At 43.4% G+C, this 21,954-nt stretch overlaps 1 protein-coding gene across 1 annotated transcript; it reads right to left on the bottom strand.

Annotated features, from left to right (window-relative positions):
• Positions 1-2,929: 2,929 nt before the first annotated feature.
• THBS1 (thrombospondin 1) lies at positions 2,930-19,026 on the bottom strand. Its single transcript, XM_082318165.1, has 22 exons — positions 18,932-19,026; positions 18,648-18,739; positions 17,322-17,899; positions 16,692-16,767; positions 16,247-16,443; positions 15,935-16,060; positions 14,286-14,379; positions 13,779-13,952; positions 13,214-13,390; positions 12,723-12,896; positions 12,409-12,536; positions 12,143-12,295; positions 11,401-11,619; positions 10,718-10,825; positions 10,170-10,329; positions 9,650-9,768; positions 7,758-7,992; positions 7,156-7,383; positions 6,737-7,008; positions 6,211-6,308; positions 5,962-6,101; positions 2,930-5,269 (listed from the first exon to the last, which is right to left on the bottom strand). The coding sequence occupies exons 2-22, from the start codon at positions 18,712-18,714 to the stop codon at positions 5,262-5,264; spliced, it is 3,531 nt and encodes a 1,176-aa protein (XP_082174291.1). The 5' UTR covers positions 18,715-18,739; positions 18,932-19,026; the 3' UTR covers positions 2,930-5,261.
• Positions 19,027-21,954: the final 2,928 nt, after the last annotated feature.

Raw genomic sequence — 21,954 nt, 5'->3', positions numbered from 1 at the left:
AGGAAAAATAATAGCTGTGATTGTTTTATTATTTTTTTTTTTTTTTAAATTTTCAACAGATTTATTTATTGAGAAATAATTGCTCTTTTATTTGTAGCTAGATTTAAAGGTCAGGAAAACTGTTTCCTTTTTAAATAGAATAGAGGCACTTGAATACTACTAATGCTATAACCTACAGTTATCCAATTATACGTTTCATTGAGAGATTGGCTGGAATCCAGGTGCAGTAGTTAGAATAAAAGGCTCCCAGTCATTTAAGTCTATATGTGAAATAGTTCACTGCTCGCAATTGAATCTGCAGTACGTTATCTATTTTAAAAGAAAAGCAAACTGGAATGCTCACAAGCGTGTATTTCTAGAGTGCTGAAGTGCATGAATAATTTTGATTTACAGGCAGGTATTCTATATTTAGAACTTTTTTTTTCCACTTAAAAATTTGCTGCCTTCTTGTGGAAATACTGTTCTATGCCATTATTTTCCTGTTGTTTGCTTTGTGTATTTGGTATGCATAGTTTTGGTGGCAAGGGCATTGCCACAGGCATTCTACTCTAATTTTACAATAAGACTAAAATGGTCTCTCCATACACATTTTGTGAGTGGAGTCATCAAGAGAGACTGACACAGTCTCTAAGCAGCACTCAGTTTAGCTCTTGTGTGTGTTGCCTAGGCTAGCATTTCTTGAATTTGAAAGCAGTTGAAAAATTAAAGACAAATGATGTCTGGGCTTCCTGGGATTTGTCTAAATTTGAAAATCCAAGTTTCTCTGTGATACTTGCCTAGTTTTGTGGATTTCCTATGGAAGATTTTATCTTTAAGACTTTTGCTTGCCAAACACTTTTCTCTAATGAGTCCTCTTCCTCTTGTCATAACTCTGCTTAAATATTCATACAACTTTGTGTACCTGTTCTGTCTCTCTTGGAAGAGATGAGAAATAAGACCTAGAAATCCCCTTGTGGATATATTAAGATGCTCTTTTCTATAATCTCAGCAATGCTTTCCAAAATGAATTTATGTTGAAAATCAACCAGGTACCATACTATGGACTTCACTACAAAATCATGGCGATATCAGTAAAAAGTGCACTGTTGTCATTAAGATGCAGATCTTGCTACAGTTATCTCAGTCTTTATCTCCATAGGTTATCAATATCTACAGGTTAAACTGAACTACTACACCTCTTGAACATAGGTTTGATGCAGACGACCACTTGAAAACTTAAGCTACTGTATTTGCATGGGCTCTGAGAAGACCGTGCTATGGTAAGAAAACATTGCATTCTCTGCAGTAGCATGAAACTCAAAGATTAGTTATGCAAAAAAGATGGCCAAGTACCCAATAACACTAGAAGTGGCATGCATTAGTTGGTACACTTACATGTCCCACTCATGAGTCTCCAGGGAGCTGGGAACAGCCTATTTCCCACAGGCTTCACCTACAGAGTTTTTGCCGTGTGGAATACGGCCATTTCCCATGCTCTTCCTGCTTAGTTTTTCTTTGGCAGTTGTTTCTTTGGGCAGGTACAGGCCTAACTGACCTCATCTATAGCTCTTTCTTGTGTCCTATTCTATTCACACTCCCCAAGCAACAAGTGGACGGACTTAACCTATGTGTTAACACAAGGCATATGCCTTGCCTTTATTATTCTAAGGCATATACCATCCCCAATTCAGATACTACACTGATATAAGCTACATAAATGCGTGCAATAAATTAGCATGAAAGTTTGGCTTGGGCCCAGACAAGGTCGTTGGAATGGGCTGCCAAGGCTATCTTCCCCCACATCAGCAGCAGTTCTCTTTTATAAACTTCCGTGAGACCTACCTATATATATCCATATATAGATATGTCTGTTCATACAACTGATTGATTGGCTTCCTAAATCTCGTTCTTCCTGTAAGTACAGTAAAGAGATTTCTCCAGGTGGGAACTAACTTTGTTTTTTGTAGTTCTTGCTCTTCTTGGTGCCCCTGGGAGGCAAGAAGAGAGTTTGAGACCAGAACTGCAGGACTTGTGGTACAGCAGGCCCAGATAAGATCAGATGGGTTACACTGATGGTGCACTCCCACAAGAGACTACCACGTCTCACTCCAGAGGAGTGAAGCAGACGATCCTGTAACTGGCGAGGGCAGAAATTCAGCAGCCACTCATATTTTGGAAGCAACAGGTCAGGAGCCTTTTGTCTTTTTTCTTCTTATTCTCAGTGGGATAAAATATACAGGACTGTCCTCAAAAATGTAGTGACAGAAAAATAGGAAAAAGCTTCGTAGAACAGGACTCTTCCTCCTCAGGAAAAGGAGATGTAAATATTAATGTATACCTGCAGGACCCCCTAAATACACTTCTCATGTGCATATCTAGCACTCCTAATATAGCACCGGCTTTGCTAAAAAGGGCTCATGAGACAAACTGCTGCTGTAAGTAAAAACTGAGCAGCTCCTCTTAACTGCTCTTACTTTTAGCAGCATGTTCCAGCAGTTGATAGAGATCCTCAGCTTTTTGATCACGCTAGCAGTCTGCCCCTGCAGATAGATAGCCATCATGCTGCTGCTTTTCACTGAAAGAAAGAAAGAGGGGGTAAGCCTGGCTGGGGACGATTGAAATCCCTCAAAGAGTGTTTTGCCTTGTGGCTGCACCAAGGGCAGCATGGCTGCATCTGCACTTACAGAAGTCTTCAGTGAAGCCTTCAGAATCAAATTTGCCAGCTGTCCGTGCTACCTAACTGCAGAAATATGTTCAGGTGGACAAGCTGTTATACCTTGCATGAAAGCTCAGGTGCATCCCCTCATCATAGTTTTAATGAAAAGAATGTAGAGATGTCTTGCTTTGAAGCCTAATTTGACATGAGTAACGTATCAGTGATCCACAGAAGTATTATAAAACATGAATAAAACTAGAGCACAAAGGTGTAAATATAAATGTCCTTGTTGGTTTATTGTTCTTTGTATGAAAGAAGCTTTATTGTACAACTTACACAACTTTAAAATGGAAAATGGTTAAAAATGTTTACAAAAAAGTATGTTCTTAGAAAATTATGCTAGCAAAAACATTGGGAGGAGGGAAGCAAAAAAAAAATCTTCAGTTCAGTGTGCAAACATTTTATAAAAAATAGAAATACTAACTCTACAGGTAGCATTTCATGATAAATTATTTAAATAGCATATCTACACAATTATGTGATTAACTATTACAATGGCAATGAGAAAAATAATTTATAAAAATACAAGCAATGGTATACAAGATGACAGGAAAAATATAACACAACATTAGAAATTGTATTTGACATTTTGTTTTCTTCCAACGCCATTTCCTTACTGGGAATATATTTTCTGCAAAGAAATTTTGACTATGTACAGCATTAACTTTTTAGTACTACAGTAGCTTTAAAGTTTGTTAGACATTTGAACTCTGCTTAATCCAAAGGTTTTTCTCAGTCACACAACAATGAGGTAATATTTGTACGTAAAACTTTCACCGTGTTAATTTCTTTTCCTTTTTTGAAAAGACAAGGAAATATTATAAGGATGCTGCCCCTTCTGTTGGGGAAAACAGTCTTCTAATGTACATCAAGCCCTCTCCCTCTTTTGCAAGGAGCTCCTGAAATTCTCTCTAGTCTGTGAAGAATTCCTTCTTTTGTAGCTGCACATCACTAGTTGCAATAATGCAACTAGTGCAGCGGCATGGTCACTGATGGCAGTCGTTGTGCCTCTTTCTGCAATCTCCCCGGGGCAGGTATTCTGGGTTTGTGTCAGGCCCACTGACCAGTGGTAAAGCGCTGCAGACGTTTCCCAGCATTAAATAAGCGCTAAGATGGTAAACGGCATTCCCTCATCTCCAGCACTATGGATGAAACAGGAACTGCTACCATCTAAAGGGACTTGAGTTTTAGCACTGCAGAAGAGTTGCCTGCCAGGCTACCAACTGCCTGGCATAAAGAAAGGAAAAGCCAACATTGAGCTCAGACTGAGAAAAACAAACATCCCATTCCCCACCCCACCGCTTTTCCCCGCGCCTCAAAGCCTTTATGGGAAGACTGCTCTTTGTAACAAATACATCACCGCTATCTGCTCCAGACAAGATTTTTTTCTCAACTAAAACCCCTCTAGTTTCAATATAGAACAGAGTTAATAAATAATCTGTATTTACAATCTTACAGTCATGAAGACTTGTAACAATGATTAGGTGGATAGTCTTGACGCATTTCTTGTTGTTTTAATCAATAATCCCTCAGTCATTATAACATCAAGGATAGGTAAAAAATAAATATTTTACAATTTCAGTATTTTATCTACAGGCCCCTTCCCCTCCCCTCCCAAGCAGCGAGGGGTTTAAAGCATCTATGGCATGTAGAAAAGGAATGTTTTCATTATTATTATTTTTGTGCCTTTTTAACCATAAGAAGTGAAGCACATGCTGGTTTCCTGAAGAACAGCACAGTGCTAGCTGAGATGGCGGTGCTTTCTGACACCATATCTGAAAGAAAACATTTAAAACATAAGAAAGATCTGCCTCTAATCAGGAAAAAAACAGAATCTAGTTGTAAGTCCCAGTTCTCCAAAGCTGGTGTGATCCAGTGTGCCAGTTTTTATCCTCTTTCCCTCTCCCACCATGGAAATCAGGTTTAGGATATCTGTTTTGTCCTGTGTAATAGAGCAGCTGATCTAGCTCACCACAAATAGAGTAAAAGGCTGTGTTTTCATCTGAAAGATGAGACATATAAAGTGATAATCATTTCTCCAAGTTAAATAGATGTAAACCAAGGTAGCGCAGCCCTCATTAAAAAAAATTCCTCTCCCCCATAAAGAAAAAAGACTTAGAGTTCACCCTCCCACCCAAAAATCCTTTTCCCCACACAATGAAAGGTCTTCAGTTTAAGTAGTCCACAGCACATCCAAAGATGTTCTTTTTACAAAATGCTACTCCATGGGACCTCCAGTTAGAGAGGCAGTGACACTGCACTGTGATAAACAGCAAACAAATGTCTTTCCTACTGAAAGAAGTGTGCTTGTTCAGTGAAGGCAATTCTCATTAGCGAGACACATTTGTTTCCTTCCACTTCAGCAGAGGTCAGATACCAAGTATGTTCTCACTTTCATTCTCTCAAAAGCATTCTCTTGAGGCAGGTCATGTGTTTCGAGTCCACATTTATGCAGAAATAAGAAAGGAAGGAATTATATAATGGTCCCAGGACTTGTAAGGCTAAACATTTCAGAAGGTGCAATACCAGCATTTTTAAATAGTCTCTGGATCCAATAACCTTGTGATTACGGATCTGTGAAAAAGAAAAAAAATTAAGATATTTAAATATTTCTGTGTATTGTGCATGACTATGTCTAAGACACTAATCCCCAGAGATATTTGTAAAGAACACGTTGGTAAAGAAAACTGAAAGTGCTTAGGTACTTTCTTGAGTTAGACTTCAGAATCTAGTCTGTGTAACCATTACATAATGAAGTCACAACTCAAGACGACTAGGGCACCTGGAACTAGTCATATGCACTTACCTCCACTGAACTGCAAGAGCGCAATATATGGACAACTTCAACTTTGCTTGCTTTTAAGCAAACCAGTTTTTTGCATGTCAGACCCTACTCTCTTGCTTGCTAAAGTCAATATTTTGCATTTTCACCTTGGACTTTGTCAGCTATGTTGATTCAGTCTAGTCAGCGTTTTAAAGGAGATTCAAGATATATTTCATATCTGGAAGTTAACATGGATTTCTGATACTTCAGAATAACAGGATAGAAATATACTTAGATTTTATACATTTAAGCTTTTAACTGTGAAGAGTTTATCAAGAAGTTTATTCTGCCTGCAGACTTTGCGTGAGATTGAGCCATGAAAGATGATGGGTGAACTTTCCCTCTTAGCTCTTATTTCTCAATCCATTCTATTTTTCTTGAGAGCAGCTTTCTTGAACGAATTCATTTATATAGGATCTCTTAAAGACAACGTCTTCCTTACCTCTGCATTCATATTTAAGATCTGAGAAGAACACCATTTCTTGGGAGAAGACAAATAATCCTAGCCGACCACCAGCATAGGTTTTATCATAGATTGGTCCTGAGTCTGCCATGATTTTCTTCCCTTCATACATTACAACCCTACAATGAGACAAAGGTCAGCCATCTTTAACAAGTTTCTGTTAGGTTCATCTTTACAGACATACACTTTCCTTGGGATAATTGCTTAAGATAAAAGGATGATGCTCACCTGATGTAACCAGTCTTTGGTCTGTGGCTAAGACGCCATCTGTATGCAGTGAAGTCTTTCCAGCCTATGTGACGAGGGTCATGCCACAAAGTTCTCACCTACAAAAGAATATTTTTTTTATTAACCAAAGGCCTGAGATAACATAGCCATTATTTTGACATGAAGGTGCCTTGACAATCATCATTTTGACTAGTAAAGGCTTAAAGTAAGTCATTAGGCTCTGTAATGGGGTCTTTTGAAGTCAACTGCATTTAAATTTACTTTTAAATATGTAAATAGGAAACTACTCCACAATTCCAGACACAATTGATTCACTGCTGCTGGAAAGCTTACCTGCAGCATGCAATCCTGTTAGTTTTATACAATATTTTGTAAGATTTGGGGTAATTACAAGGTTATTGGTCTTTGCCAAGAAGAGTATGCCATTCTGATCGGCATGCACAGATGCCCTGTATGTGTCTAACTTGTTGGAAGAACAGCCTGCCTTACAGTGAACAAGAGCGGGTTACCAAAGTGCCACTCTTACCTGGCCAGGAGTGTTTCCTGTGTGCCACAGAGCATTACGAAGGTGTTCTCCTGGACCGGTGGTAGAATTCACAACTTTGATGGAGAGACCCGAGTAGCCTTGAGCTTTGGTTGGTGTGGAGTCCCAGTAGGACTGGGTGATCTGCTTCCACATGACAACATAGAAACGACTGCTAGATTGGTAGCCAAATACAAAGCCAGCATAATCATCATCCCTTTCTGTATTGATGAAGAAGGTGCCACTGAAGTCCACAGCATTGAATTCATCAAAACCTATGGGGGCATTAAAGGAGAAAGTTTTAGGCATTGCTGTTTTGCAATTCTTAAACAACTCCTTAATAGTTTCTCAGGTTCTCCTCCTCCTCCCCCCCGCCCCTAACCGAAAAACAATGCTTGTTAGAGTTGAAGTTTTCCCCTTACCAACTGCAAGGCCAGGGTCACAGTTGACTGTCTGAACCAGTTCTTTACCCTGGTGACGAACAACCCAGTTTGGATCATTTTGGGATGTTCCTTTGGGATCCAGGGGAATCATCTGAAATCTTCGGAAGTCAGTCTCACTGATGTCCACATTTTCAGGGCAGATATCATCAATGTCTGGCACATTGTCCTGGTCAAAGTCATCTTTGCAAGCATCTCCACGTCCATCGCCTGCAGCACACAAGTAATTTCACCATTATAGCACCATTGTTGTTTGTTTCCAACTCTTACGACTTGGAGTTGAAATCTTAATTGTAGATCTCTGACTGCCCAGGTACTGCTGGCAGACACACTACAGAAGCCACAACAGCTACTGTGTTAATGCCTTTTCACTCCAGCCTGATAGTGACTTAGGAATAAGTTGTATATGTGGTCATTTTCACATTGCTTCTTACTAATAAGGAGCATTAAAACAACAGCACAGACATTCTATCTTTTTATTACTTGGAAGTTTTGTCCAACCTTAAATAGTGTAAAAAAAAAATAAAAATGGCAAACTATTAGAAGATACTCTTAAAATGTTACTATGATACTGGCCATCTTACCGTCAGAATCAGCTTGATCTGGGTTGGCAACCAATCTGCAGTTATCTTTGTCATCAGGGATACCATCATTGTCATCATCATGGTCACAGGCATCACCTTTTCCATCCTTGTCATGGTCAGCTTGATTGGCATTGGGCACATAGGGGCAGTTATCAAGATTATTTTGATGGCCATCTTCATCTATATCCTGGTTGTTGTCGCACTGATCACCTATGCGGTCAGAATCAGTGTCTTCCTAAGAAAGGGAAAAAATAAAGAACATTTTAAAAAGCCACTTAAAAAAAGGCTGAAATATGAGTCTTAATAGCTAGAATTAGTTGGGATTTCTGCTTGCTTTAGCAAGAGCTAAGACAGATGTGGTGAGATATTAGGATTAACACATGCTTACTTAAAGCTGCCTGGGCTAACTGCTTTTGGGCTGCTTTAGTGTAGCCCTGGTTTTAATTTGAATCCACAACAGCAGAAAGCAGTGTCGTCATCAGCTTCTCTTCTTCTCCCTTCTGCCACGCGATTCTTCTGTCATTAGTCTACCATACTGGACACAGGGTACTTTACCTCCTGCCTTCTCTGGACACTCCCTGGTTCTAAGGGCCAGATAAGGGTAAGACTACTCTGTACCTAGCCAGTAGAGACTGTAACATTAAAATATAGTCTAAGTAGTCTTGGTTTTACAGCTTCCACACCATATCATAATTTTTCTTATCATAAAAGCCTATAATGCTCCCTGACTCATCAGTCAAGCCAATTATTCCCTTAGTGGTCAAAGACTGCATGAACTGCTGTGCTGTGCTTACTGATCACGTATTTCAGCCAGTCATTTGCTTAGTCAGTTTCTGAAATAAGAAAAACAATCCAGTCATCCCTCAGGCTGCCTCAAGGTTCAGTCTAGCAGTTTCGTCAACACTGGTGGATGACCCTGGTGTTGATGTAGACAGAAGGCATACCACACAGTTTGAATGGCTACTAATTCTGCCATTTGAAATCTAATATCTCCAGTTCTAGAACCCGATTAGAAAAGTGTTTGAAAAACCATTAGAGTCCCAAAGCGTTAAAGAGAAACATCGCCTGAAAGGATCTTCAAGTATTTTCCACCCTCAGGTGGGGAAGTAGTAAAGCAAGCAAAGACCAAGAAATTTTGTATTATCTGTTTAAATCCTTCAAGTAACAGTGCTTTTAGGCGACATGACCGTACTATACTAGATTCCACTGATTTGCAACAGCTTTTCTAACCCTTCAAACATTCCAGTTATGTCCCTGAAGCTATTAAACTTACAGCCTTGTACTTGACAGGATGGCACAGGCTTTATCTAATTCTGCCTTCAAACATTTTTGAACAAGTAAGTTGTGTGAGAGGCTGGATGCCCCAACGTTTTTATGAAGGGGAATTTTAAAAGTGTCAGAATACACCTTTGCCTTAGAGAAAAAGCAACCTGTGCTGCCTTCGACTTCCTGGTAGAAAAGTTATCTTTTGAAACGGAGCTGCTTCGAACTTAAGGACAAAGATTAAAGAGCGACTTTGTGCTTAAGTGAACACAGCACTACAGGCTATGAAAAGGGTAGTTCCTACCTACCTAGATTTCATACAGTGCTCCCAGGAATTTCATATCCTCACTGTGAGGATCACCACAACTGACAAAGCTAAGAAATGTTTGGGAGACTAGTACACACAGTAGTCTCAGATCTTCACTAGAGTTACTTTTCAGAAAATACCTAGCAGCTATTTGAGCTATGAGGGCATGTTATTTGATAAAGGCACCATTTGGCAAATTAATAAGAATGATTTCTGACAAGTCAAATTCAAGCTTTAACTTGTTCGCATATTTTCTACAATACACAACATTCTATATATTTTATAATACCAGTCTTCTGTTTATAGAATACAAATCCCCTACCTGGTCAGGATTGTGTTCCAGTGGACAGTTATCACACTGATCTCCAACACCATCCAAGTCTGTATCCCTCTGGTCTACATTGTAGACATATTGGCAGTTGTCCCTTTCATTAAGGACCCCTGCAAAATTAAGGAGAGTTCATGAATGAAAGTCAGACCTTTAAATGCTGCAAAGGACTGTATAAGGCCACCACATGCTTCTTGATATATTTTTGAAAGCTTTTTGAGTGGCATTTGAAAGCTTTGAAACTTGACTCATCACTAGCTCTGCCACACACTTCTGTTCCTGCTGCCTGCAAAAGTAGAGCTACAATTTAACTGTGCCAAAACACATATATTTCAAAGCAAATTTCCATTAGCTGTAACTGTTGCTTCAGTAGTCTTTATGTCCTGAAACCACCAGAGGAGAACTTTTGTGTGTTCAGGGATGAAATTCTGGTAGGAAGTCAGTGGTATGCTGGGTACATTTGATCAGTCTGTGATTAGAAAACCATCTAAAGGAGTGATTAGAGGCCACCTACCATCTCCATCAATATCCACTGCACATGCATCTCCTTCTCCGTTGTTGTCAGTGTCAGTTTGATCAGGGTTGTGATTGTAGGGGCAGTTATCACAGCGGTCACCAACATCATCCCTGTCATAGTCATACTGCTGTGGGTTATAGATGAATGGACAGTTGTCCTGCAAGAGCAATAAAAAGTGTCAAGCTTTAAAGAGAGTCAAATTAAAACTTTAACCAGATTCTGCTTATGCTTGTACCACTGTATGAAAGGAGAAATGAAAGGCAGGGAAACAGTTAAAACTGGAATGCTTCTATCTCAAAACACCCCGTTGCCTGCATGAGTGTAGGAATGGCTGAATAAAAACAAAGATTCACTTCCAAAGCTCAACCAGCTGCAGAAAGTTTGTCTGCATAGTTATGCATATCTAAAGGTTTCTAGGATAGCTGTCAGTGCCAGCAATTTCCTATGGTCCTCTTTTAAGATTAAGGTCAGAAACTAGACCCCAGCCTTAGGAAGGGGAATGGGAGAACTGCATTCTCAGAGGCTGTTCTTTTGTGTTGTCTTACCCGGTCATCAGGAATACCATCATCGTCGTCATCATTGTCACAGGCATCACCAATCCCATCCTTATCATAGTCTTCCTGCCCAGAGTTGGGCAGATTAGGGCAGTTATCCTAGAAAGGAGAAAGTACACAGATGTATTTACTCCTGGCATGATTGCAATAGGGATTTTAGCAGGTAAGATCTAGTCATTCAGCAAAATCATACCTCAATCAGATAGGTGTTATCTTACTGTAATTCTCTCAATTTTAGCTAGTCCTTACTATGAGGATCAATCTTAGAAAGCCATAGTTCAAATCATTTTTAAATCAAAGATTTGGCTGCTTTTGAGAATCTTACCCTCTTTTTCTTCCCCTGTAGATAGATAACTGCCAAAGCAAAGCTGATATAGGTATAGCCTAAACTAGAGTCTTCCTAGAACATTTATAACAAACGTTTATAATTGTGCCAGGCTTCATATTTTCCCATCTTGCAGGAATATCTACAACAGCAAGAGCCTCCTAGCAGTACCATGACAATGGTATCCCTACACAGAAGGGTGTTTTTACTAGTTTTATTTGCAGAGAGGATAGTTTAATAGCTCTAACTAGACAGAGACTTGCTTTGTACCTCAAACCTAACATATTTTGTGTATTTGTCAGATAGACAGGCTGTTATAACAGCAGATGGGAAAACAGGATAAACTTACTTTTTTACAGTGGTAAGTGGCATTGGCAACACAAACAAGGTTCTCATTTGGCCATCCATCCAAGTCAGTGTCTTCTCCACAGATTATGCCATTGCCAGCATAGCCTGGTTTACATTCACAGCGATACATGGGGTCACTGAAATGGCCAAGGTAGTTGCATTTGGCATTCTTGTTGCAGTCATGTGTTCCATCTGTGCATGGATTACGTGGCTTGCAGACCTAGAAGACCACACAGAAATTAAATCCACTGGAAACATCTTTTCATCCCTCATTTTTCCCCAGAGATTCAAATAAAACAGAGAGAGTACGTGCATATTTCGATCAGAGATCTTTTAGTCAGAAAAAAAAGCCTCATACATTCCTTTCTTCCACTCCCCAACTCCAGTAGCAGTCTTAGCACTAATTATTATTTTTCTTGTTCAAACCTTACTTATTTTCAAATGGAACCAAGCACTAAAATATCTAAGACACATATTGTTGCATCATAAGTGAATTCTGATTAAATTACTCTCTTAAAATTATGTATAACATCTGAACCCTCCACAGCTGAGGAGGAAAGTGATTTTTAAAATTCATTTCGAACTCCAGTAGAAACTGCCTAATGCTCCTCCTGTTCCAAATCGCAGAGGACAGTGTTTTGTTAAGTGTACCAAGTCCTTCTTCCCTGAAATGCATAGGTGCTTTCTGTTGTTTAGAAACTTTGAGATTTCATAACCCAGAACAGTTCTCAAGTTGACAATACCTGTTTGTTAGCCATGGCATCCTCAACACTGCGACCAAATGGCTGTGTCCCAGTGAAACGTGGTGGACAAGGCAGACAGTTGTACCCAGGTTCAGTATTCTCACACCTGTGCACTCCATTGAAGACAAAGCAGGCATCGGGAACCTCTTTGCACTGAAATATGAGTTTGAGATAAAGGAGAACAGTTAGTGTTATATAACACTGGGATTTTATTCTCCCTTCCCATTTTGTTTCACGCCCTTTCAAGGGGCAAACTCTAGTCTTACCTCATCAATATCTTGGCAGTGGACCCCATCACCATGGTAGCCAGCAGGACAGGCACCACACTTCCAGGAACCATCAGGGGAGCTGGTACAGGTAGTTCCCGCAAAGCAGGGATTAGACAGACACCCATCTGAGAAACAAATGAGAAAGTATTAAGATGAGGGACGCTTACCATACTGCCACAGTACTGTATTTGGCTGATACGCTGGTTTAAAATTCTAGCACTTGTGTTTTACAGACTTATGTCAAATTTTTTAATCGGTATTTTCAAGACTTTCCACAACCTTCAGATGTTTATGGGAAAATGGATACTCACCGATTGGACAGTCCTGTTTGTTGCAGACCTGAGTCCCTCTAGCTTCACCTACGCAAGTCTTCCCACCATACTGAGGCTCAGGATTATTGCAGAGACGGCTACGCTTTTGAAGTCCTCCTCCACATGTCACTGTGCAAGCATCCCATGGAGACCATGGTCCCCAGTTGCCATTAACTAAAGGGAGATACAAGTTAGAAGACATGTATAGCTTTAAATGCAGTGGTACAACTAGTTTCTACCTGACTAAGGATGATTACTTCTGTAGCGAAAGCACTTCAGACATAGTTCAGACATAAATAACAGAATTAACGGACTCCATGGAAGAGCCATAGAAAACAGTTTAGTTTCACCTAAAACTAACCTGTGAGGTTTTACCTAGCCCACTTCTAAGTTTAAAGAGAGAAGATTAGTAGAACTAGATTATATAGCAGCTACTCAGGAAGTTCACCGTCTAAGCTACTGAATAGTAGTTACCACCTGGACACACTTACTTGGGCAAGGATCTTTCTGGCAGGATTTGTTTTCTCTTGCCTCACCCTCACAAGGTTTGCCGTTCAGCTGTGGTACTGGAGAGTTGCAGAGACGAATTCTAGTGATGATGCCCGTGCCACAAGTGACAGAACATGATGACCATGGTGACCAGTGACTCCAGCCACCATCCTGTTTAACTACAAGAGAGAAATGTCTGTTATTAATAGAGTTTCTGAAGAACACACTTCAGCTGCACAGCACCTAGGACAAAGCCAGTACCAGAACTGTACCAAAGACTCCACATACATTGGATAGCCTCAGCACTGTCACAGATCAAGTTGTTTTATCACTAGAGAAACTGCTTATCTAAACTGGCCTCAAATCTTGTCCTGGGAGCAGTGCCCAAACATGCTTATTTACTGCATTAACTATCTGCTCCCCTTTACCCAATTAATACAAGTCCTTAAAGCTAGAAGCCAATGCTCCATCCCAGTGACAGAGCTACCTGGTCATCTTTGCTGTTAACATTAAGCCAATAAAAGCAGCCTGTGTTTTATTACCAGTGTGAGCAGATTAAGTACTTACATCTCTTATCGCACTCCTGAAGGTGGCAAGTCCGAGTCTGTACAGAAGACCCTTCACAGCGGTTATTGAGACTGTCACAGGATCGCCCTCTCTGCTGAATCCCATTCCCACAGGTCACAGAACATGAAGTCCATTCAGACCAAGGAGACCACCCATCATCTGCGTAGTCGCTAGCTGCAGAGGAATACAGCTCTGTTACAACTCTGAATAAGACTCCAGGTACGTGTTTTTCCATAGCCTTTTCTCCCACCCCTCTCTCCACAAAAAAAGGACACAACTGTCCTCAAAAGCCACATGCGTCTTCCTTTCTTGTGCAAGACAAAGGCCATGAACTCAAATGTTTCACTGCTCACATGCATCACCTAAGTGATTAACCTCAAAGAGGCATCAGGCTAACCTTACTCCAGTGGTGCAAGGTTATATCCAGTTGTGGTATACTTTAGAGCAGCATGTGTCTAGCTAGATGAAGCCAACTGCTATAGAAGTGTGAAGGTATTAAGTACTTACGCCAGCATCGGGGGCAGCACTCCCCATCAGGCACAGTGGCATTGGAACAAGGCATGAGAGGACAGGACACTTTCCGGCATATAGTGGCAGAGTTCTATAAAGAATTGTGAGAATTGCAATAAGCAAGACGAATATAAACAATGTCTGGAGTCTGGTTAAATGATAGAGATCTTTCTGCAGCACTTAAACGCTCAATAGCGCATCCAAAGCAGAGATCCTTCTATTTAAAGCTAATACAACCCAAGGGTAGTCCCAGGTATTTTTAGTCAAACTTAATCTCATTCCCATTCTCACCCATTATTTTTCAGTCAAGAGCAGAAGTATTTTGGTTTTGCAAATGTTGATCAAGAGTAGCTACCAGATGCTGGCTAGAGTAAAAGACTAACACATGATACCCAAAGTATAAGGTCAGGCTTCAAGGGAATGAAACAAGAATGAAAAGCCAACTTTCTTTTCAGTTAATATGGATTTAAGCTGATTATATGGTAAAGATAAAATGAGTTTAGTGGACTCTGCTCAAGAGCCATGAAATCTATAACTTATACTTAGAGGCCTTTGATCTTTAAGCCAAGCATGCAGGGTAAGAACACGCACCTCCAATCTCAATGAGACCTAAAGGGCAGCCTGTAGTTTTGCTTCTCAAAGGTAGCAGCTTGGTCAGAAGAATGCTCTCATGATTGCTATTTTTAATCTCTCCAAGCAAATGACTACATTAAGGCAATTACAGCTAACACTGAGTTAAGAGGGTTAGTAGGACAGAGGCAAATGCAGAAGTCACAGTACCATTTGCTGACTACAAGACAAAAGATGTAGAGACCTATAGAACCAGATGCAGAACTTGGTGAGATGCCTTGGATTGCACATGTACAAATACTCAGCCTTTAGTTTCTAACCAGCGGCAGGCTAGTTAACCCACTCTTTTGTAGACTGGTGCTCCAAGATGCTTTTGCTAAGGTATAGTTACAGTTAAAGGGAGCAAGCAAAGAGTTTAAAGAAACTCTGAAACCGTATGTTTTGGTGTACTTTTACAACATTATGCCTTGTGTTCTACTTCTGCGGAAATATCTTGCCAGGTGATCCTGGGATTTAAACAGCTAAACTGAAATCTGGAAGGAACTGCTGTTCCATATAATCTGTAACAGCTAATAGGACACAGCTAGAAGCATTTGTTAGGTAAAGGAAAACCATGTAAGTTTGTTGAGAGCCTTTACTGAGTACTAGAATCTCTTTTCCTACTAAGCCAGCAAAAGGTTCAGTAAGGACAGAAGGTAGATCTAAAGTATTCCAGGGACCAAAGCTGATAGTACTATAAATTTGTTCTGTTGATGCTGACTTATAGTTTACTCATGGACTTATGTAAAGAATACAGGCATTCCCCAAATTAAGGAACTAAGAGTGTGTTAACAGCTGTATCAGAGTGATGTTTTGTATAATTTTCTAAAATACTGCTGTTGTAACACTGTATGAAAGCTGCCTTTGTACCAGAGATCTAGTAGGATGAAATAAACTGAGTAATTCTCTGGCTAGTGTGGTATGCCCACTTCTGCGAAGGATTCACTCTTTCTAACAAAGAATGTCGTTCAGAAATATCTGTTAATTTCAACTCGTGAATTTATGTAGAGAGGATTCATGAATGTGAGGAATCTTACCTGGCAGGTACACTCGGTGCAGCTGTCAATAGTCCACTCTTCCTTATTTTTGTGCAAGATTCCATTATGAATGCACACTCCAGGAGTGATCTGGACCACTTTGGCAATGAGTTCATTTTCTTCAGTCTTGGGAGGTGGGGGGAGGCAGGAGAAAGAAGCAGAGAGAAGATATTTAGAAGTTAATACAGAAAACACCCTTTTCCACAAAGTCATAAAGTTATTACTGTTTATCCAGGCTCTCAAAGGGCAGGTTATAATTCATTCACTAAGTGCCAGTTAACGTAAGGTACCATGAATTTAGCCAACACTCACCACTTTGCGAACTCTGTCTTGAAGTGTTGTAACCATGGACCGGAGCCCTTGCAGTTCCACAAACATATTTGTTAGTTCATCACAGGAAAAACCACAGACTGCTTGGATGTCCTTTGTTTTATGGCCAATGTAATTAGTGCGGATAGCTGGGCTGGAACCATTGATGGGGTTGTCCAAAGTAATGATCGCACTAGTGGCTAAGAGACAAAAACACACATAAAGTAAATGCATTTTTTTACTATATGCATTTATCATTCCAGTGTAACACCTGCTAAACAGCTGCCACCAAATTCATTAGGGTGCCTGCAGAAATATAATCTTATTTCTTATGCAATGTGGATTTGCATGTCAGCATACTTCCGAGTTTTGTTTCAACTCGTCTTTCTAACGTAACGGAGAATCTTATTTTTAATAGGTCATTGGATTCAGAAGATTGCAGACTTACAGCTGGAGCAGCCTTTGTTCCTCAGGATAGTTTCCAGAGTTGTTCCAAACACAAACCGCACATTCTGCAGCAGTCCCTGTGGACAGAGGAAGAATTACAGCTACTTGCAGCAACTGCAAGGGAAAGCAGTACAACTTGCATGGAGAGAGCTGGTAGGCTCTTAAGGTCATGTAAGATCATTAAGAGTAATTTCATGACAGACAGATGACAAAGCAAAACATATTACTTTATTCTCCTTAATGATAACAAGCCCTGCTTCCTAACATTCTCATCTTTGACCGGAAGGACCTGGCAACTCTCCAGGCAGGAAGGAAAAAACTCATGAGTTTCTGAATCTCGTAGAAGCAGCTGAGCAATGAAGCTACAACTACCTGGTTGGAAGCTTCAGTGCCTTCTTATTGAGGCAGAAAGTTCTATCCCTGCAAATCTAATGCTTCACCCTTCAAACTCCATTATTAAAGTTTAGTAGATTTAGAGGCGGTCCATCAGATGTACACAAACTGGTCAGTGGTGGAACCCTTTCTCCCTATTACCCATGTCTTTGTAGCTATTTAGGCTGGTTGAGTAGCTAATGCACCTTCAAGGCAGATGACTGAAAATACTAGGCAAAAACATAAGTGAAAGTCTTACCTGGAAGTTGTCATTGACTCCCCCTTTGGCAATGCGGAGCCTGGCACTGCTGGCCAGGTCCCTAGTGAAGATGTTCTGGATGGGTATGTCCAGTTCGGCGTTCTCCATTTTCTCACACCCCACATAGAGCTGAGCCCGGTCCTCCTGCACAAACAGGGTGATATTCTTCCAGTGTCCTGTAGCTAGCAAGGCATCCTCTACTGACACTAATTGCTGCTTGCCATCACCAGAAAGGCTCAGGTCCAGGGTGCCTGCCTTGCCATTTGATACTAGACTGAAGACATGACCAGAGCCATCTTTCTGTTCCACGGACAGCAGCGTGCCTCTACTCTTCTTGGCTTGCCGGAGAGTGGCCAGGAGGATGAAGCCCTTCTCAGCATGGATGGCATCTAATAAGTCTTGGAACTTGGAGTCGGGGACAGCAGGGATGCGACTGGCATCTTCAATGCGGTAAGCAGGGCTGGAGGATTCTGGTCCCTTCACCAGGTGCACCCCGGGTGCCCGGCGCCCAGCTCCCTTCCGAATGAAGCCGATGAGTTCAAAGAGATCGAAGACGCTGTTATCATCACTCCTGGACTCTGCAGAGAGATCAGAACAAGCATCATAAGCAAGGGACAAGAAGAAGCTGAATAGGTGCATATCTCGCAGGATTGCTTAATATATTGGCTCATGGTGCCTATCATGCAAGGCACAGCGCCTCACATCAGCACACAGACAGTAGCTCTGATGGTACGGCAGTCCCACCAGGAGCTGCCGTGCAGCAGTACGTGTGCATTCTTGTGCAGGAGCCAGCCGGCACAGGAGTGCCAGGTACCTGCTGACTGACACACAAAGGTAGCAGCCATTCCGGCACCTCATAAGGCTCTAGCAGAGGAGAAATGGACAGCAGAAGCCCAGACTGCAATATTCGCATGGTAGGATACAGCAAAGTGAACTTGCTTAGTCGGGCTGGGTGACAGCAAGCACAGTAGCAGCTTCTCCATAGCACCATGACAGCAGCCCACTGCCCCATTCCTTCTTCAGCCAGTTCCTACATCACATTCCTCCTTTCCTCTGCCCAACGCAGAGGTGGACAAGCTATGCGCTCAAGTCCTGGAGACTCTGCATTTCTATTTCTGAAGGTTACACGAATTCCACACCAGAGAAAGTTTCCTGTTCCCAACTAGCCGATGCTCAGGTTAAAAAGTTTTTGTTCGTTGAAAGCTTTGGAAGTCTTCACCACCAAACGCAATTTCAGCTGTCTACACAGACACCACGAACTGTTTTGTTGGCTTTTTCTCCCCCCTTCCCTGACTGCTCCGAGTTGCGGCACGGAGCTGGTCTTACCTGCCGTGCGCTTGCCCTCCGAGACGCCGAGCATGAGGAGGAGGACGAGAACAGCCGTTGGCCCCATGGCAAAGGTCTGTCGCTGAACCAGCCTGGGGACAGCACAAGGCAGAAGGTCACCGCGCTGCCGTCGCACCCGGGACCGACCTCCCAGCGCGGCGGCACCAGCGGCCCCCGAGGCTCCCCGCAGGCAGGAAGGCTGCGCAGCGGGAGGCGGCGGGGACGGGGCAGGTGTCCCCCTCGGAGGGGACAGCGAGCGCGGCGGGAGCCGCTTCAGCACTTACCTCCGGGGAGAGCGATCCGGGCGGGCAGCGCCGGCCTCCCGCACCTCCGGGTACCGGCGACTAATATCCTCGGGCAGCCCTCGACTGTCCCGGCGAGGGAGGGCGAAGAGCGGCGGCGGCCGGGGCGGGCGGAGCGGCGGGCGGCGGCGGGAGCGGCGCTGCCGGGGCACTGCGGGCGCCGGGCGCCGCGCGCGCCTTTAACGGGTGGCTCGCATTCCTCGGCGCGCGGCGGGCCAATCAGCGGCGGCGGGGCAGGAAGCGGGAGGCGGGTGCCGGGTGGCTCCGCGGCCAGAGACAACTTTCCACAGGGGCCGGGGGGCGGGGGCGGGACCGCTGCCGCCGCCGCCGCCGCGCCCCGCCGGCCGGGGGAGCGGGCGGCCGCCGTGCTGCGCCGCGCCGCGCCGCTCCACTGCTGAGGCGCGGCGCCGCGCCCGGCAGCGCCACTTGGGGGCGCCCCGCGAGCTCGTAACGGCGCTCGTCCTGCAGGGCCCGGCCGCCGCTCCTCGGCCCCGCGCCGGGCGCGACGCCGCCGGCTCCCGGTCGCCTTCCCCGACAGCAGCGGGGAGTCGCGGCGGGGCCGTCGGGGGCCCTCGTCCCCCGAACCCGCGGTGAACCGCGTCTGGCACCCGTTCCCCGCCGCTCCGCGCCTGTCCCGCTGCCCGCCCGGCGTCCCAGCCCTGCCCTCCGGCCCCTTGGCGCCCGGCCGCTGGCGCTGGCCGCAGCCCCGCGCTGAGGGGTGAGGGCGTCCTGGCCTTGCCGTGTCCGCCGGCCAGCCCTGCCCCCCGCGGCCGGCGGGCACCCCGGGAGGAGCGCTCGAGGGGCGCACCCCGCCGCCGTGCCGGCGGCCCGGCTGGGACGCAGGGGAGAGGTGCCCGAACACCACCACCTCCGGCCGTCCCGAGTCACTTAATGGCAGCAACCTTCACTTAATTAACTTAATTCACTTAATGAAAAGCTTCTCCTCCTGCCCACCGGTTGCAATACACAGCACACGGGACGCTGGGCCCACAAAAGAGGAAATAACGCAAATCGTCGTTAGCTCTTTCTGTCCACCCTGGGAAAGGACGCGGGCCGGGTGGCGTGGGGCAAGAGAGGGGAACGATGGCGGGGGAGGAAGGCAGGCTGGAGGGACGGGGGAGCCTGGCGCCTTCTCCTTCCCACTCCCCTTCTCCTTGTCCCGGGAGACGAGTGCATGGGGATGACCCTCGGTTAATGACTTCGCTTAGGGAATGAAATGACTAAGGCTGTACTGCAGCTGAGAAGCTCCTGTAGTGGCGTTGTTTAATGAACAAAATGACTAGCGCTACTTCAGCCAAGAATTTCCCACGTAAGCCAGATTTCAGGTAAGAGGAAAGCTTTTAAAGGTTAAAAAGTCAGGTTCTCTACGTCGTGTCATACTCTGTATGACCAGAAGTGACTCGAGTGTGTGAAACGACTTTGAAGTAATTGAATTCCAAAAATGGTTAATTCCTCTGCATTCCCCAGCCTTTGTATGCTTGGCATGTGCTCCTGTAGAAAGCTGAGTGTCAGTAAATGAGCAGGATCTCGTCAGGCAATTGCGTGTGTGGTGAGGGAAAATTGGAGTGAGCTTGGCAACCCTGAGCGGTGACTGAGTTGGACTCTGAACTGTGTAAAATGCATCAGGCAATCGGACTGGCTAATGTATGAGGAGGCATTGGTGCTCTGCAGATTATCCCAGGAAATGCCTTGGGAAATTCTTGACCCAAAGCATGAGATAGCTGCAGAATTGTGTATATTACAGTAAAGCCAAAATGATTCTCTGCCCTTTTAACTTAAGAGATAGTGTATACCATCTGAAGTAGGCCTCTTTAGTGTATAATGATGCATAGAAGAAAAACCTCAAGTGTCTCAAGATAAAAAACAGAGAGAAGAGAGATGATGGTGAGAGCCCCACTAGGAAAACAAAAATCAGCAAGAGAGAGAGCAAGAAAGAGATACTGACTGCTTCTACCTGGACAGGTTTAATGGACAGGTAGTTGTAATTCTTAGTGGTCAGCCCACTAAGCCCTTCATATACCAGTGCGTTTCTCTGATGGATTGTCTCACAGAAGCCAAAGGGGCTGCTGCTCATGTAAGATTGTATCGTGGAGCCTGGGGTGTTATGATCAAGCTTTTCTTCATGTGGCAGTAAGTCAACCCGAGGTTAGATTTGAAAGGCAGTAAGAGAACCTCAAAAGTGTTTTTACATTAAGTGAGGAGACTGGGGCCGGCAACCAGGAACTGTCCACTTCCAAATGAAAAATAATGTCCAAAAGTTATCTCTTCTCTCATCGAAAGGTGTGGGGATGGATCTGTAATCTTTTGTCAGAGTAATCCTGCTTGATGGGTATTGTGACATTTTGTAATTTGGACCCATCTTTAAATTTTAAAGAATGCCTTTAAAACATGAATTCAGCTTTGAACTGATTACACCAGAAATACACCACAATGATTGAGGTCAAATTCTGAGCCATAACTTCAGCATGTCCTACACTTCTAGGTTCAAATTCTTACCACAGTGTGTAAACCTGGCTTTGTTGACTTCTGTGTAGCTAATACCAATTTACACCCTTATAGCTGATGCCAGAATTTGACATTTAGCTCTGCTCTAGTAGGCAAGAGATGACGGACTTGTTGAAACACTTTTAGTGGAATTTACCTGCTGTCGTTTGGATGTGTTCAAGAATGTAAGCTCTGCTAAAACTGGTAGCCAGGTCTTGGGAGTGCATGGATGTTTTATGTGATCAATCCATCATTCACTATCTTGCCATGAATCTGGGATTCACATCCGTTTCCTTACTTTCTCTTGAGTTCAGAGTCCTTTTATATTTTCATTGAATATTCATTGCAGAATATATTTACAAGTCCAAAGCTTCTTAGTATTGCTTCATTTGAGACTGTAAAAAAAAGTAGTTGGAAAAAAGTAATGGATATACAGTAAGTATTTGGGAGAACATTGATAATGATTTCACTTCTGTGAGCGTAAATGTGGTCTCACTCCATTGGCTCAGACTTAGTTAATA

This window comes from Platalea leucorodia (assembly GCF_965183815.1).
Source record: "Platalea leucorodia genome assembly, chromosome: 7".
NCBI classification, from domain to species: Eukaryota; Metazoa; Chordata; class Aves; order Pelecaniformes; family Threskiornithidae; genus Platalea; species Platalea leucorodia.
This window is presented reverse-complemented; position numbering and strand designations above follow the sequence as displayed.

Coding starts and splice junctions, on each gene's coding strand:
- THBS1 (XM_082318165.1), bottom strand. CDS start 18,714: ATGGGGCCAACGGCTGTTCTCGTCCTCCTCCTCATGCTCGGCGTCTCG. Junction 9,769..10,169: donor AGTGGATATTGATGGAGATG/GTAGGTGGCCTC, acceptor TTAATTTTGCAG/GGGTCCTTAATGAAAGGGAC. Junction 7,384..7,757: donor AGATCAAGCTGATTCTGACG/GTAAGATGGCCA, acceptor TGTGTGCTGCAG/GCGATGGACGTGGAGATGCT.